This window comes from Salvelinus alpinus, chromosome 19, assembly GCF_045679555.1.
Source record: "Salvelinus alpinus chromosome 19, SLU_Salpinus.1, whole genome shotgun sequence".
Taxonomy (NCBI): Eukaryota; Metazoa; Chordata; class Actinopteri; order Salmoniformes; family Salmonidae; genus Salvelinus; species Salvelinus alpinus.
The window spans coordinates 7,786,277-7,801,193 of record NC_092104.1 but is presented as its reverse complement, the minus strand read 5'-3'; the positions used below and the strand labels follow the sequence as shown (position 1 = coordinate 7,801,193).

Genomic DNA, 14,917 nt, shown 5'->3' with positions numbered 1-14,917 from the left:
CACGTTCAATACACCAGCCTGCACGAGGTAACACACCACGTTCAATACACCAGCCTGGACGATGTAACACACCACGTTCAGTACACCAGCCTGCATGAGGTAACACACCCCGTTCAGTACACCAGCCTGCACGAGGTAACACACCCCGTTCAGTACACCAGCCTGCATGAGGTAACACACCCCGTTCAGTACACCAGCCTGCATGAGGTAACACACCATATTCAATACACCAGCCTGCACGAGGTAACACACCCCGTTCAGTACACCAGCCTGCATGAGGTAACACACCACGTTCAATACACCAGCCTGCATGAGGTAACACACCATATTCAGTACACCAGCCTGCATGAGGTAACACACCACGTTCAATACACCAGCCTGCACGATGTAACACACCACGTTCAATACACCAGCCTGCATGAGGTAACACACCACGTTTAGTACACCAGCCTGCATGAGGTAACACACCACGTTCAGTACACCAGCCTGCATGAGGTAACACACCATATTCAGTACACCAGCCTGCACGAGGTAACACACCACGTTTAGTACACCAGCCTGTACGATGTAACACACCAGAGTTTAGTACACCAGCCTGCATGAGGTAACACACCACGTTCAATACACCAGCCTGCATGAGGTAACACACCATATTCAGTACACCAGCCTGTACGATGTAACACACCACGTTCAGTACACCAGCCTGCACGATGTAACACACCACGTTCTGGACACCAGCCTGCACGAGGTAACACACCACGTTCAATACACCAGCCTGTACGATGTAACACACCACGTTCAGTACACCAGCCTGCACGATGTAACACACCACGCTCAGTACACCAGCCTGCACGATGTACCACACCACGTTGTATGTTTATACACACACAACTGACTACACACAGCATATAAACAGATACGGAAGCTGTTTGTCTCTCCCCTCCCAGAACATGTTCCATTACTCTACTGACGTGCTGGGTCAGGGGGTGGTGAAGGTGCCTGTTGCCTATGGAGACGATGCATGGAAGGTCTACTTTGATGAGGTGCTGCAGGATATCGTAGATGAATTCGCCATGCGCTACGGCGTCGAGTCCATCTACCAGGCCATGACGTGAGTCTGCTGGGAACTCAGTGTGTGTGTGTGTGTGTGTGTGTGTGTGTGTGTGTGTGTGTGTGTGTGTGTGTGTGTGTGTGTGTGTGTGTGTGTGTGTGTGTGTGTGTGTGTGTGTGTGTGTGTGTGTGTGTGTGTGTGTGTGTGTGTGTGTGTGTGTGTGTGTGTTCGTGTGTGTGTTCGTGTGTGTGTTCAGTTTATTTTCACTGTTCCAATCTTCTACGACAGGGGACTCTGTCCCGACGAGGTCCGGACTGCTGCTGGTTCTCTGTTCTACCTGATAATGAATCGCACCCACCTGGTGTTCCAAGTCTAAATCAGTCCCTGATAAGAGGGGAACAATGAGAAAAAGCTTCCAGGTTTAAATTCAGATGGTTCCGTTATAAAAGTCTCACTTTGTGAAACAGAACGTGTTGCGATGGCGTCTGCAGTCATGATCCCCGTGCTGATTGGTTTATCTTTTAATGAGAAATGATGACACGGTTGGCGTGACAATTGTCCAGGACTTCCGAGGTTAATACATCGATCCCACGTCTCAGTGCGGACCACAGGAGGCTGGTGTCATGTTAATTGGGGAGGACGGGCTCGTGGTAGTGGACGGAGTAGAATGGTATCAAATACATCAAACAGATGGTTTCCATGTATTTGATACCATTCCATTTGCTCCGTTCCAGCCATTATTATGAGCCCGTCCTCCCCTCAGCAGCCTCCACTGGTCTGGACCTGTCACTCACACACTCACACACATTTCTAATTACGCACACACGTGCCACTACAGAGACAGTCAGGATTTAATTGCTCATCTGTCATTATGTGACTTTTAGGAGATGGCACGCATTCTTATTCTCTCTCTCTCTCTCTCTCTCCCTCTCTCTCTCTCTCCCTCCTCCTCCTCCCTCCCTCTCTCGGTCTCTCCCTCTCTCCTCCCTCTCTCTCTCTCTCCTCTGCCCTCCCTCTTTCTTTTTCTCGATCTCTCTCTCTCCCATCTCCCTCTCTCTTTCGGTCTCTCTATCCTCTTCCCTCCCTCTCTCTTTCTCTCGGTCTCTCTCCTCTCTCTCTGTCTCCTCTCTCCCTCTCTATTTCGGTATCTCTCTCTCTCTTCTCTTCCCTCTCTCTCTTTCGGTCTCTCTCTCTCTCTCCTCCTCCTTCCCTCTCTCTTTCTCTCGGTCTCTCTCTCTCTCTCTCTCTCCCTCTCTCCTCCCTCCCTTTCTCTTTCTCTCGGTCTCTCTCTCTCTCCCTCTCTCCTCTCTCTTTTTCTCATTCTCTCTGTCCTCCTCCCTCTCTCTTTCTCTCGGGTCTCTCTCCCCCTCTCCTCCTCCTCCCTCCCTCTCTCTCTCTCTCTCTCCCCCACTCTATCTCTCTCCAGTCACTTTGCCTGTCTGTCCTCTAAGTACATGTTGTCTGGTATTCCTGCTGTGATGAGTACTCTGTTGGCCAACATCAACGCCTTCTACGCCCATCCTACAGCCATCACCAACGTCTCCGCATGTGACCGCTTCAATGCCTCCAACTTCGGGGTAAGATGCACACATATACACACACACACGCACACAACACAGCGACTACACACAACTACACACAAAATCTTACGTACCATATTGTCCTCTACCCCGTGTGTTGGTACGTCATGGTGTGTTTGTGTTGGTACGTCATGGTGTGTTTGTGTTGGTACGTCATAGTGTGTTGGTACGTCATAGTGTGTTTGTGTTGGTACGTCATGGTGTGTTTGTGTTGGTACGTCATAGTGTGTTGGTACGTCATAGTGTGTTTTTGTTGGTACATCATGGTGTGTTTGTGTTGGCACGTCATAGTGTGTTTGTGTTGGTACGTCATGGTGTGTTTGTGTTGGTACGTCATGGTGTGTTTGTGTTGGTACGTCATGGTGTGTTTGTGTTGGTACGTCATAGTGTGTTGGTACGTCATGGTGTGTTTGTGTTGGTACGTCATAGTGTGTTTGTGTTGGTACGTCATGGTGTGTTTGTGTTGGTACGTCATAGTGTGTTTGTGTTGGTACGTCATGGTGTGTTTTTGTTGGTACGTCATAGTGTGTTTGTGTTGGTACGTCATAGTGTGTTTGTGTTGGTACGTCATGGTGTGTTTGTGTTGGTACGTCATAGTGTGTTTGTGTTGGTACGTCATATTGTGTTTGTGTTGGTACGTCATATTGTGTTTGTGTTGGTACGTCATAGTGTGTTTGTGTTGGTACGTCATGGTGTGTTGGTACATCATAGTGTGTTTGTGTTGGTACGTCATATTGTGTTTGTGTTGGTACGTCATAGTGTGTTTGTGTTGGTACGTCATAGTGTGTTTGTGTTGGTACGTCATGGTGTGTTGGTACGTCATAGTGTGTTTGTGTTGGTACGTCATAGTGTGTTTGTGTTGGTACGTCATGGTGTGTTTGTGTTGGTACGTCATGGTGTGTTGGTACGTCATGGTGTGTTTGTGTTGGTACGTCATAGTGTGTTTGTGTGGGTACGTCATGGTGTGTTGGTACGTCATGGTGTGTTTGTGTTGGTACGTCATGGTGTGTTTGTGTTGGTACGTCATGGTGTGTTTGTGTTGGTACGTCATGGTGTGTTGGTACGTCATGGTGTGTTTGTGTTGGTACGTCATGGTGTGTTTGTGTTGGTACGTCATGGCGTGTTTGTGTTGGTACGTCATGGTGTGTTGGTACGTCATGGTGTGTTGGTACGTCATGGTGTGTTGGTACGTCATAGTGTGTTTTTTGTTATTTGTCACATGCACGGAATACAACTGGTGTAGACTTAACCGTGAACTTCTTACTTACGACCCCTTCCCAACGATGCAGAGTTAAATAATAATAATAATAAAGAAAATGTGTTAAACTAGGAATAAAATACACAAAAATTGATATATATACAGTGAGTATCAGATCAATGTGGAGCTATATACAGGGAGTACCAGTACCAGATCAATGTGGAGCTATATACAGGAAGTACCAGATCAATGTGGAGATATATACAGGGAGTACCAGGTCAATGTGGAGCTATATACAGGGAGTTCCAGTACCAGATCAATGTGGAGCTATATACAGGAAGTACCAGATCAATGGGGAGCTATATACAGGGAGTTCCAGTACCAGATCAATGTGGAGCTATATACAGGAAGTACCAGATCAATGGGGAGCTATATACAGGGAGTACCAGTACCAGATCAATGTGGAGCTATATACAGGGAGTACCAGATCAATGTGGAGCTATATACAGGGAGTACCAGTACCAGATCAATGTGGAGCTATATACAGGAAGTACCAGATCAATGGGGAGCTATATACAGGGAGTACCAGTACCAGATCAATGTGGAGCTATATACAGGAAGTACCAGATAAATGGGGAGCTATATACAGGGAGTACCAGTACCAGATCAATGTGGAGCTATATACAGGAAGTACCAGTACCAGATCAATGTGGAGCTATATACAGGGAGTACCAGTACCAGATCAATGTGGAGCTATATACAGGAAGTACCAGTACCAGATCAATGTGGAGCTATATACAGGGAGTACCAGTACCAGATCAATGTGGAGCTATATACAGGAAGTACCAGATCAATGTGGAGCTATATACAGGGAGTACCAGTACCAGATCAATGTGGAACTATATACAGGGAGTAGCAGATCAATGGGGAGCTATATACAGGGAGTACCAGTACCAGATCAATGTGGAGCTATATACAGGAAGTACCAGATCAATGTGGAGCTATATACAGGGAGTACCAGTGCCAGATCAATGTGGAGCTATATACAGGGAGTACCAGTACCAGATCAATGTACAGGGGTACGAGCTGTGAAGGCAGGTTAAAGTGACTAGGCATCAGGATAGATAATAATAAGATATTTGAGGTAGACATGAACATGAAGGCAGGGTAAAGTGACTAGAAATCAGGATAGATAATAATAAGGTATTTGAGGTAGATGTGTACATGAAGGCAGGGTAAAGTGACTAGGCATCAGGATAGATAATAATACGATATTTGAGGTAGATATGTACATGAAGACAGGGTAAAGTGACTAGGCATCAGGATAGATAATAATAAGGTATTTTAGGTAGATATGTACATGAAGACAGGGTAAAGTGACTAGGCATTAGGATAGATAATAATAAGGTATTTTAGGTAGATATGTACATGAAGGCAGGGTAAAGTGACTAGACATCAGGATAGATAATAATAAGGTATTTGAGGTAGACATGTACATGAAGATAGGGTAAAGTGACTAGGTATCAGGATAGATAATAACAAGATATTTGATGTAGATATGTACATGAAGGCAGGGTAAAGTGACTAGGCGTTAGGATAGATAATAATAAGATATTTGAGGTAGACATGCACATGAAGACAGGGTCGACCCGCTCCACTACAGTCCCGTTGATGTGGTGCTCTCCCTCGTTTCCTGTAGTCCACGATCACCACACTGCCAGGTCACTGACTTCCTTCCTGTAGGCTGACTCATCGCCATCGGTGATCAGTCGTTAGGATTACTAACGTCTGTGTTAGCCTTAAGAGCTGTGAGAAGTACACAACAACATGACCATAGCATAATACCCAGGGTACGTATTATCTACACAGTCTCAAGAGTAGGAGTGCTGTAATATGAACAGAGGAAACATGCACTCCCACTCTGGGATGTGTTTTGAATGTGAGCCCAGTCTTAGCCAAATGAGAGAGCCCAGAAGCAGCCAGAGGCCAGTCTTAATGGCCCCTGGGATTCCAGCCAACAGCACTAGTAGTGCCACCGCAATGGAGATGGATATCCATTTTGTCTCCGCCACCGGCTCTGTCCCCTGCCAGTCGCAGTCAGACGACTGTGATTTATGAGCCACTGGCTGGCTGCTGGCAGCGTGTACTCAATCTAATGGGCCCAGGGACTCACTAGTGTTACTATAGGCTAAGGATATGACGCTCTCTTTCTGGGTTGCCAGGTTGGTGATAGCTTGTCTGTGTTTCCCTACTGACTAAGGTTAGATTATGTTTTAGATTGGTAATCCTGAGGTTTTTTTCTACCGACTATGTTGAGATGGAGTTGCCAAGTTCGTGACAGCCTGTGTTTCCTTCCTGACTATAGTTAGAGTTGGTTGCCAGATTGGCTATCCTTTTTTCCCTGTTGACTATAATGAGTTGGTTGCCAGATTGGCTATCCTTTTTTTCCTGTTGACTATAATGAGTTGGTTGCCAGATTGGCTATCCTTTTTTCCCTGTTGACTATAATGAGTTGGTTGCCAGATTGGCTATCCTTTTTTTCCTGTTGACTATAATGAGTTGGTTGCCAGATTGGCTATCCTTTTTTTCCTGTTGACTATAATGAGTGTGTTGCCAGATAGGTGAGAGCCTGCAATGCTCACCCTGTACCAGGTCCAAATCGCAGACACTTGGAAGAGAACGAGACGGCGATATAGAGGCCGACGTACGGGTACCCTGATGAAACTACGACGGCGTGTAAATAATCCGCCTGCCTCTACCCTCTTTTCTATTGCCGAATGTACAATCATTGGAGAACAAACTGGAACGAGCTCCGTTCGAGACTATCCTATCAACGGGACCTGAAGAACTGTAGTATCCAATGTTGCTCTGAAACTTGGCTGAACAAGGACAAATATTCTAGCTGGTTTTTCTATGCATCGGCAGGACAGAACGGCAGTGTCGGGTAAGCTCAAGGGGGGTGGTGTGTGTCGCTTTATTAACAACAGCTGGTGCGCAATCTCTAATATTAAGGCAGGAAGTCTTTAGGTTCTGCTCGACTGAGTTAGAATACTTCATGATAAGCTGTAGACCATACTATTTACCAAGAGAGTTTTCATCTATAGTTTTCGTAGCTGTCTATTTATCACCACAAAACGATGCTGGCACTAAGACCGCACTCAACGAGCTGTATAGGGCCAAAAGCAAATAAGAAAATGCTCATCCAGAGGCGGCGCGCCTAGTGGCCGGTGATTTTAATGCAGAAAATCTGAAATACATCTTAACTCATTTTTACCAGAATGTCACCTGTGTAACTAGAGGTGAAAAAAACTCTAGATCAAATATAGTCTACACACAGAGACACATACAAAACTCTAGATCACCTATAGTCTACACACAGAGACACATACAAAACTTTCCCTTGCCCTCCATTTGGCAAATATGACCATAACTCTATCCTCCTGATTCCTGCTTACAAGCTTTTTGCTTGTAAGCAGGAAGTATCAGTGACACAGGAAGTATCAGTGACACACTCAATATGGAAGTGGTCCGATGAAGCGGATGCTAATCTACAGGACCACATCATTTACCGGCTTTATTAATAAGTGCGTCGACAACATCATCTCCACAGTAACCATACGTACGTACATATCCCAACCAGAAGCCATGGATTAAAGGCAATATCCGCACTGAGCTAAAGGTTAGAGGTGCCGTTTCCAAGGAGCGGGACACTAACCCGGACGCTTATAAGAAATCCCGTTTCGCCCTCCGATGAACCATCAAACAGGAAAAGCATCAATGCAGGACTAAGATCGAATCCTACTACACCGGCTAAGACATCCGTTGGATGCGTCAGGGATATCATTGTTTACAAAGGGAATCCCAGTCGCGAGCTGCCCAGTGACGTCAGCCTACCAGATTACCTACAGTAAATGCCTTCTATGCTCGCTTCGATGCAAGCAACACTGAACCATGCTTGAGAGCACCAGCTGTTCTGGATGACTGTGTGATCATGCTCTCCGTAGCCGATGTAAGACCTTTAAACAGGTCAACATTCACAAGGCCGCAGGGCCGGATGGATTACCAGGATGCATACTCAGAGCATGCACTGACCAGCTGGCAAGTGTCCTCACTGACATTTTCCCAGTCTGTAAAAACGACATGTTTCAAGCAGACCACCATAGTCCCTGTACCCAAGAATGCCAAGGTCACACCGTAGGCTGGTCATGGCTCACATCAACACCATCATCCCAGACACCCTGAACCCACTACAATTCACGTACCGCCCCAACAAATCTGCAGATGACACACTCTCTATTGCTCTCCACACAGCCCTTTCCGACTTGTACAAAAGGAACATCTCTGTGAAAAATGCTGTTCATTGACTACAGCTCTGCGTTCAACGCCATAGTGCCCTCCAAGCTCATCACTCAGGTCCCTGGGACTGAACAACTCCCTCTGCAACTCCCTCTGCAACTGGCAAGCCGTACCGATGTACCAAGTCTAGAACCAACAGCACCCTGAACAGTTTCTACCACCAAGCCATAAGACTGCTAAATTGTTAGTTAAATAGTTAACCAAATAGCTACCCGGTTTTTCTGCATTGACCCTTTTTGCACAAACTTTTTTTTGACTCATCACGTACACTGCTGCTACTGTTTATTATCTGTCACTTTATTCCTAGTTATATGTCGATATCTACCTCAATTACCTCGTACCCCTGCACATCGACTCTGTACTGGTACCCCTTGTATATAGTCAAGTTATTGTTACTCACTGTGTATCTAGTATAACTTTTGTTATTACGTGTTTTACCATTATATTATTTCTCTATTTTCTTTCTCTGCATTGTTGGGAAGAGCCCGTAAGTAAACCTGTTTACAAAGTGAGGAATGAACTGGTTTTGATCTGATTCTCAGACTGACATACACAGGAATCTCTGTTTAGACTGGTTGGTATTTATTCCTCTACCAGTTTATCTCTTTTCTTCTATGTCTAAATTCTCTCTCTCTCTCTCTCTCTCTCTCTCTCTCTCTCTCTCTCTCTCTCTCTCTCTCTCTCTCTCTCTCTCTCTCTCTCTCTCTCTCTCTCTCTCTCTCTCTCTCTCCCTCTCTCTCTCTCTCTCTCTCTCTCTCTCTCTCTCTCTCTCTCTCTCTCTCTCTCTCTCTCTCTCTCTCTCTCTCTCTCACTCACTCACTCACTCACTCTCACGCTCTCTCTCTATCCCTGATTCTATCTCTCTCTCTCTCTCTCGCGCTCTCTCTCTATCCCTGATTCTATCTCTCTCTCTCTCTCACGCTCGCTCTCTCTCTCTTGCTCTCTCTCTCTATCTAGCTCTCTCTCTATCCCTGATTCACTCTCTCTATCTTGCTCTCTATCTCTATCTAGCTCTCTCTCTCCCTTTCTCCCCTCCTTTCTCTCTCATCATCTGATCATTATCCATCATGTGAAGGATAAACTGATAATATTGATCTCTTCATTTTTTCCCTAATTTTCATAATCCAGCCTTGTGATTGGCCCACTGATATAAAGTGTGTGTGTGTGTGTGTGGTTTCCTTGGTGATATCTGGTTTTAATATTCAACTCTGATGCGTGTCTATGACCTCATAATGAAGGTTAGAGCCCTTGGAGTTCTGACAGGGATCGTGTCCCAAATGGCCCCATATTCATTTTGGGCCTTGGTCATAGTGTGTCATTTGGGATGCAGGCATTGGATTAGAGAAGAGGTAAGACTGGACCAGCTAGCTGCTGTGGTTGGACCATACTGCAGATGGGATAGGGTGGGAACATTCGGGAAGGGATCCTATTACCACTAGGTCTGAGGAGATGGGGTGAACATAGCCATTAGCTGTGGGGAAGGACAATGTGGCCATTATAGCTATTATCTCTGTCTGAAGAGGAGGCGTGGGGGAGAATTGTGGTCCCACTCCATCCTCCCAGGGAGTGATGGTCTAGTCTCTATGCGGATAGTAAAGTCTCCAGTGACAACAGCCTGTAAATCTAGGTGAATACCCCCTCCCCCTCCTCTCCTCGTCCCTCTCCTTTCTCTCCTCTATTCACTAATCCTTGTTGTGACACACACACACACACACACACACACACACACACACACACACACACACACACACACACACACACACACACACACACACACACACACACACACACACACACACACACACACACACACACACGTGTCGGCTCAAATACTTTAATCTTTCTCTCTTTAATAACCAGGCACACATATACTCTCTATCACCCCGAAGCACATTAACTCAGACTGTCTGGACAACAGTCTCCCTGTCAACATTCCCTACATCACTCTCTTCTCTTCTCTCTTTCTCTTCTCTTCTCTCTCTCTCTTCTCTTCTCTGTCTTTCTCTTCTCTCTCTTGTCTTCTCTCTCTCTCTTTCTCTTCTCTTCTCTCTCTTCTCTTCTCTGTCTTTCTCTTCTCTCTCTTCTCTTCTCTCTCTCTTTCTCTTCTCTCTCTTCTCTTCTCTGTCTTTCTCTTCTCTTCTCTCTCTTCTCTTCTCTGTCTTTCTCTTCTCTTCTCTCTCTTCTCTTCTCTGTCTTTCTCTTCTCTTCTCTGTCTTTCTCTTCTCTCTTTCTCTTCTCTCTCTCTCTCTTTCTCTTCTCTTCTCTGTCTTTCTCTTCTCTCTCTCTCTTCTCTTCTCTGTCTTTCTCTTCTCTTCTCTCTCTTCTCTTCTCTCTCTTCTCTTCTCTTCTCTCGCTCTCTTTCTCTTCTCATCTCTTCTCTGTCTTTCTCTTCTCTCTCTTCTCTTCTCTTCTCTGTCTTTCTCTTCTCTTCTCTCTCGCTCTTGTCTCTCGCTCTTGTCTATCTCTCTCGCTCTCTCAATTCAAGTTCAATTAAATTAAATGTAAGGGTTTTATTGGCATGGGAAGCATATGATAACATTACCAAAGCAATTGAAGTAGATAACATACAAAAGTGAAATAAACAATACAAATGAACAGTAAACATTACACTCACAGAAGTTCCAAAATAATCAAGACATTTCAAATGTCAAATGATGTGCAAATAGTTAAAGTACAAAAGGAAAAATAAATAAACATAAATATGGGTTGTTTTTACAATGGTGTTTGTTCTTCACTGTTTGTTCTTCACAGGTCACAAATCTTACTGCTGTGATGGCACACTGTGGAATTTCACCCAGTAGATATGGGAGTTTATCAAGATTGGCTTTGTTCTTTAATTCATTGTGGGTCTGTGTAATCTGAGGGAAATATGTCTCTCTAATATGGTCATACATTGGGCAGGAGGTTAGGAAGTGCAGCTCAGTTTCCACCTCATTTTGTGGGCAGTGTGCACATAGCCTGTCTTCTCTTGAGAGCCAGGTGTGCCTTCGACGGCCTTTCTCAATAGCAAGGCTATGCTCACTGAGTCTGTACATAGTCAAAGCTTTCCTTAAGTTTGGGTCAGTCACAGTGGTCAGGTATTCTGCCACAGTGTACTCTCTGTTTAGAGCCAGTCACAGTGGTCAGGTATTCTGCCACAGTGTACTCTCTGTTTAGAGCCAAATAACATTCTTTCTCTCTTCTTCCCCAAACTAGAAAGATCGTTTTGTTAAGCTCATGGATCAGCTACACAACTCTCTTCGGATCGACCTCTCCACATACAGAGTAAGTCTACATCTCTCCTGACTGTCTTCTCTATGTACCAACTGACTACCAAGTCTAGTATAGATGATGTGTTTTACTTTCAATCGAGATTGATCCATTCACCGTGTACAGTAAAACCAGTCACTGTATATCAACAGTATTTCCTTCAGCTCTAAGCCAGTCTAAATCTCCTGTATCAACAGTAGTCCCTTCAGCTCTAAACCAGTCTAAATCTCCTGTATCAACAGTAGTCCCTTCAGCTCCAAGCCAGTCTAAATCTCCTGTATCAACAGTAGTCCCTTCAGCTCTAAACCAGTCTAAATCTCCTGTATCAACAGTAGTACCTTCAGCTCTAAGCCAGTCTAAATCTCCTGTATCAACAGTAGTCCCTTCAGCTCTAAACCAGTCTAAATCTCCTGTATCAACAGTAGTCCCTTCAGCTCCAAGCCAGTCTAAATCTCCTGTATCAACAGTAGTCCCTTCAGCTCTAAACCAGTCTAAATCTCCTGTATCAACAGTAGTCCCTCCAGCTCTAAACCAGTCTAAATCTCCTGTATCAACAGTAGTCCCTTCAGCTCCAAGCCAGTCTAAATCTCCTGTATCAACAGTAGTCCCTTCAGCTCTAAGCCAGTCTAAATCTCCTGTATCAACAGTAGTCCCTTCAGCTCTAAACCAGTCTAAATCTCCTGTATCAACAGTAGTCCCTTCAACTCTAAGCCAGTCTAAATCTCCTGTATCAACAGTAGTCCCTTCAGCCCCAAGCCAGTCTAAATCTCCTGTATCAACAGTAGTCCCTTCAGCTCCAAGCCAGTCTAAATCTCCTGTATCAACAGTAGTCCCTTCAGCCCCAAGCCAGTCTAAATCTCCTGTATCAACAGTAGTCCCTCCAGCTCTAAACCAGTCTAAATCTCCTGTATCAACAGTAGTCCCTTCAGCCCCAAGCCAGTCTAAATCTCCTGTATCAACAGTAGTCCCTTCAGCTCTAAGCCAGTCTAAATCTCCTGTATCAACAGTAGTCCCTTCAGCTCTAAACCAGTCTAAATCTCCTGTATCAACAGTAGTCCCTTCAGCTCCAAGCCAGTCTAAATCTCCTGTATCAACAGTAGTCCCTTCAGCTCTAAGCCAGTCTAAATCTCCTGTATCAACAGTAGTCCCTTCAGCTCCAAGCCAGTCTAAATCTCCTGTATCAACAGTAGTCCCTTCAGCTCCAAGCCAGTCTAAATCTCCTGTATCAACAGTAGTCCCTTCAGCTCCAAGCCAGTCTAAATCTCCTGTATCAACAGTAGTCCCTTCAGCCCCAAGCCAGTCTAAATCTCCTGTATCAACAGTAGTCCCTCCAGCTCTAAACCAGTCTAAATCTCCTGTATTAACAGTAGTCCCTCCAGCTCTAAGCCAGTCTAAATCTCCTGTATTAACAGTAGTCCCTCCAGCTCTAAGCCAGTCTAAATCTCCTGTATCAACAGTAGTCCCTCCAGCTCTAAGCCAGTCTAAATCTCCTGTATTAACAGTAGTCCCTTCAGCTCCAAGCCAGTCTAAATCTCCTGTATCAACAGTAGTCCCTTCAGCTCTAAGCTAGGCAAGTCAGTTAACTAGGCAAGTCAGTTAAGAACAAATTCTTATTTACAATGACGGCCAAACCCGGACGACGCTGGGCCAATTGTGTGCCGCCCTATGGGACTCCCAATCACGGCCGGTTGTGATGCAGTCTGGAATCGAACCAGGGTGTTTTGTAGTGACGCCTCTAGCACTGAGATGCAGTGGCTTAGACCAGGGCTGTTGCATCCTTGACTAAAAAGACAGTCCTACTGTAAATGCATGTTGTGTGTTCCCTTCGGTACATTGAAGACAGTTGACTGAATGTTTCAGCCTGCTGAGGAAACAGAAGGATTTTCTGACGTTTTGGCACCATTCATTTTTTGAGTTTTTCCAGCTTAACTTAACCACCTTCTCTCTTCTCCGCCATCAGAATAACTTCCCAGCCAGTAGTAAGCCTCGTCTGCAGGACCTGAAGTCTACTGTGGATCTGCTGACTAGCATAACTTTCTTCAGAATGAAGGTACAGAGAGGTTTAGTGATACACACACACACACACACACACACACACACACACACACACACACACACACACACACACACACACACACACACACACACACACACACACACACACACACACACACACACACACACACGGACAGAGACAGACAGACAGAGACAGACAGACAGACAGACAGACAGACAGACAGACAGACAGACAGACAGACAGACAGACAGACAGACAGACATACAGACAGAGACAGACAGACAGACAGACAGACAGACAGACAGACAGACAGACAGACAGACAGACAGACAGACAGACAGACAGACAGACAGACAGACAGACAGACAGACAGACAGACAGACAGACAGAAAGACGAGGATGTATCAGAGATCATTACTGTGAGTGTGGTGTCAGGCTGGACAATAACAGTTCACACTAACACCCAGATTATTCACAGTATCCATCACAGCCTCTCTCTCTGTATGTGTGTCAGGGTTTCCGGTAGGAAAACGTGGCACTGGACATTTGACCAGCAGCATTTTCATTTACCGGACATTTGAGAAATTTACCGAACCAATATGTATTTGGTGGGTAACCTGATTAGGGCGTCCACCCACGGTGCTCAGAATGACAGAAATCACATTTAGATTATGGTAATTCATATTAACAAGAAATACAACTTGAAGATGCAATGCGTCCTTCTTACTGAATTCTGATGTGCACTTTGAAGATGTTCGAGTAACTGTCAACATTGACTTTTCCTCAGGAAACAAGACGAGTAACGAACAGCAAAAACCAGCCGATGTCAATCTACTATCCCCCAATGCCCATAGTAGAAACATGTACCTGTTCTATTGGTCAGCTTGTGGAGAAAGAAATAGCCAGTGGGTCTCCCCTGTGGCCTATACCAAACAGACTCTGGGACAGTTGTGGGACGATTAGATCCCAAATTTATACAACATGTTGGCCTAAGATACGTAAACAAGGCTTTATAAAACAATGATTCTGATGCAACAGATCATGACGTTTAGTTTAAAATGTTGATCAACTATTATTTCTTCACATTATAAGCCAGTAATGAGCACACGGCTGTAGGCCACGTGCAAATGTTCGTTCAATAATGAAATGAGCAGGAAAACACCACTGTTAAAAGCGTACCGCGCATGCCAGCGGTTTCATGTGACAGAGATGAATATATCTCTGTCTGTCTGTCTCCACCGTGGGTCTGTTTCTCTGTCTGACTGTCTGTCTGTCTCCACCGTGGGTCTGTTTCTCTGTCTGACTGTCTGTCTGTCCCTCTCTGTCTGACTGTCTGTCTGTCTCCACCGTGGGTCTGTTTCTCTGTCTGACTGAGTCTGTCTCTCCCTCTCAGTCTGACTGTCTGTCTCCCCCGTGGGTCTGTTTCTCTGTCTGACTGTCTGTCTGTCTCCACCGTGGGTCTGTTT

General features: G+C 45.3%; 1 protein-coding gene across 1 annotated transcript in view; it reads left to right on the top strand.

Annotated features, from left to right (window-relative positions):
* Positions 1-14,917, top strand: part of LOC139544968 (protein unc-13 homolog B-like) — a 133,530-nt gene that overhangs the window by 68,333 nt on the left and 50,280 nt on the right. Inside the window, exons 12-15 of the mRNA XM_071352221.1 lie at positions 948-1,111; positions 2,478-2,628; positions 11,381-11,449; positions 13,395-13,484. Of these exons, the coding sequence (XP_071208322.1) occupies positions 948-1,111; positions 2,478-2,628; positions 11,381-11,449; positions 13,395-13,484 (474 nt within the window). The remainder of the gene's footprint in view (positions 1-947; positions 1,112-2,477; positions 2,629-11,380; positions 11,450-13,394; positions 13,485-14,917) is intronic.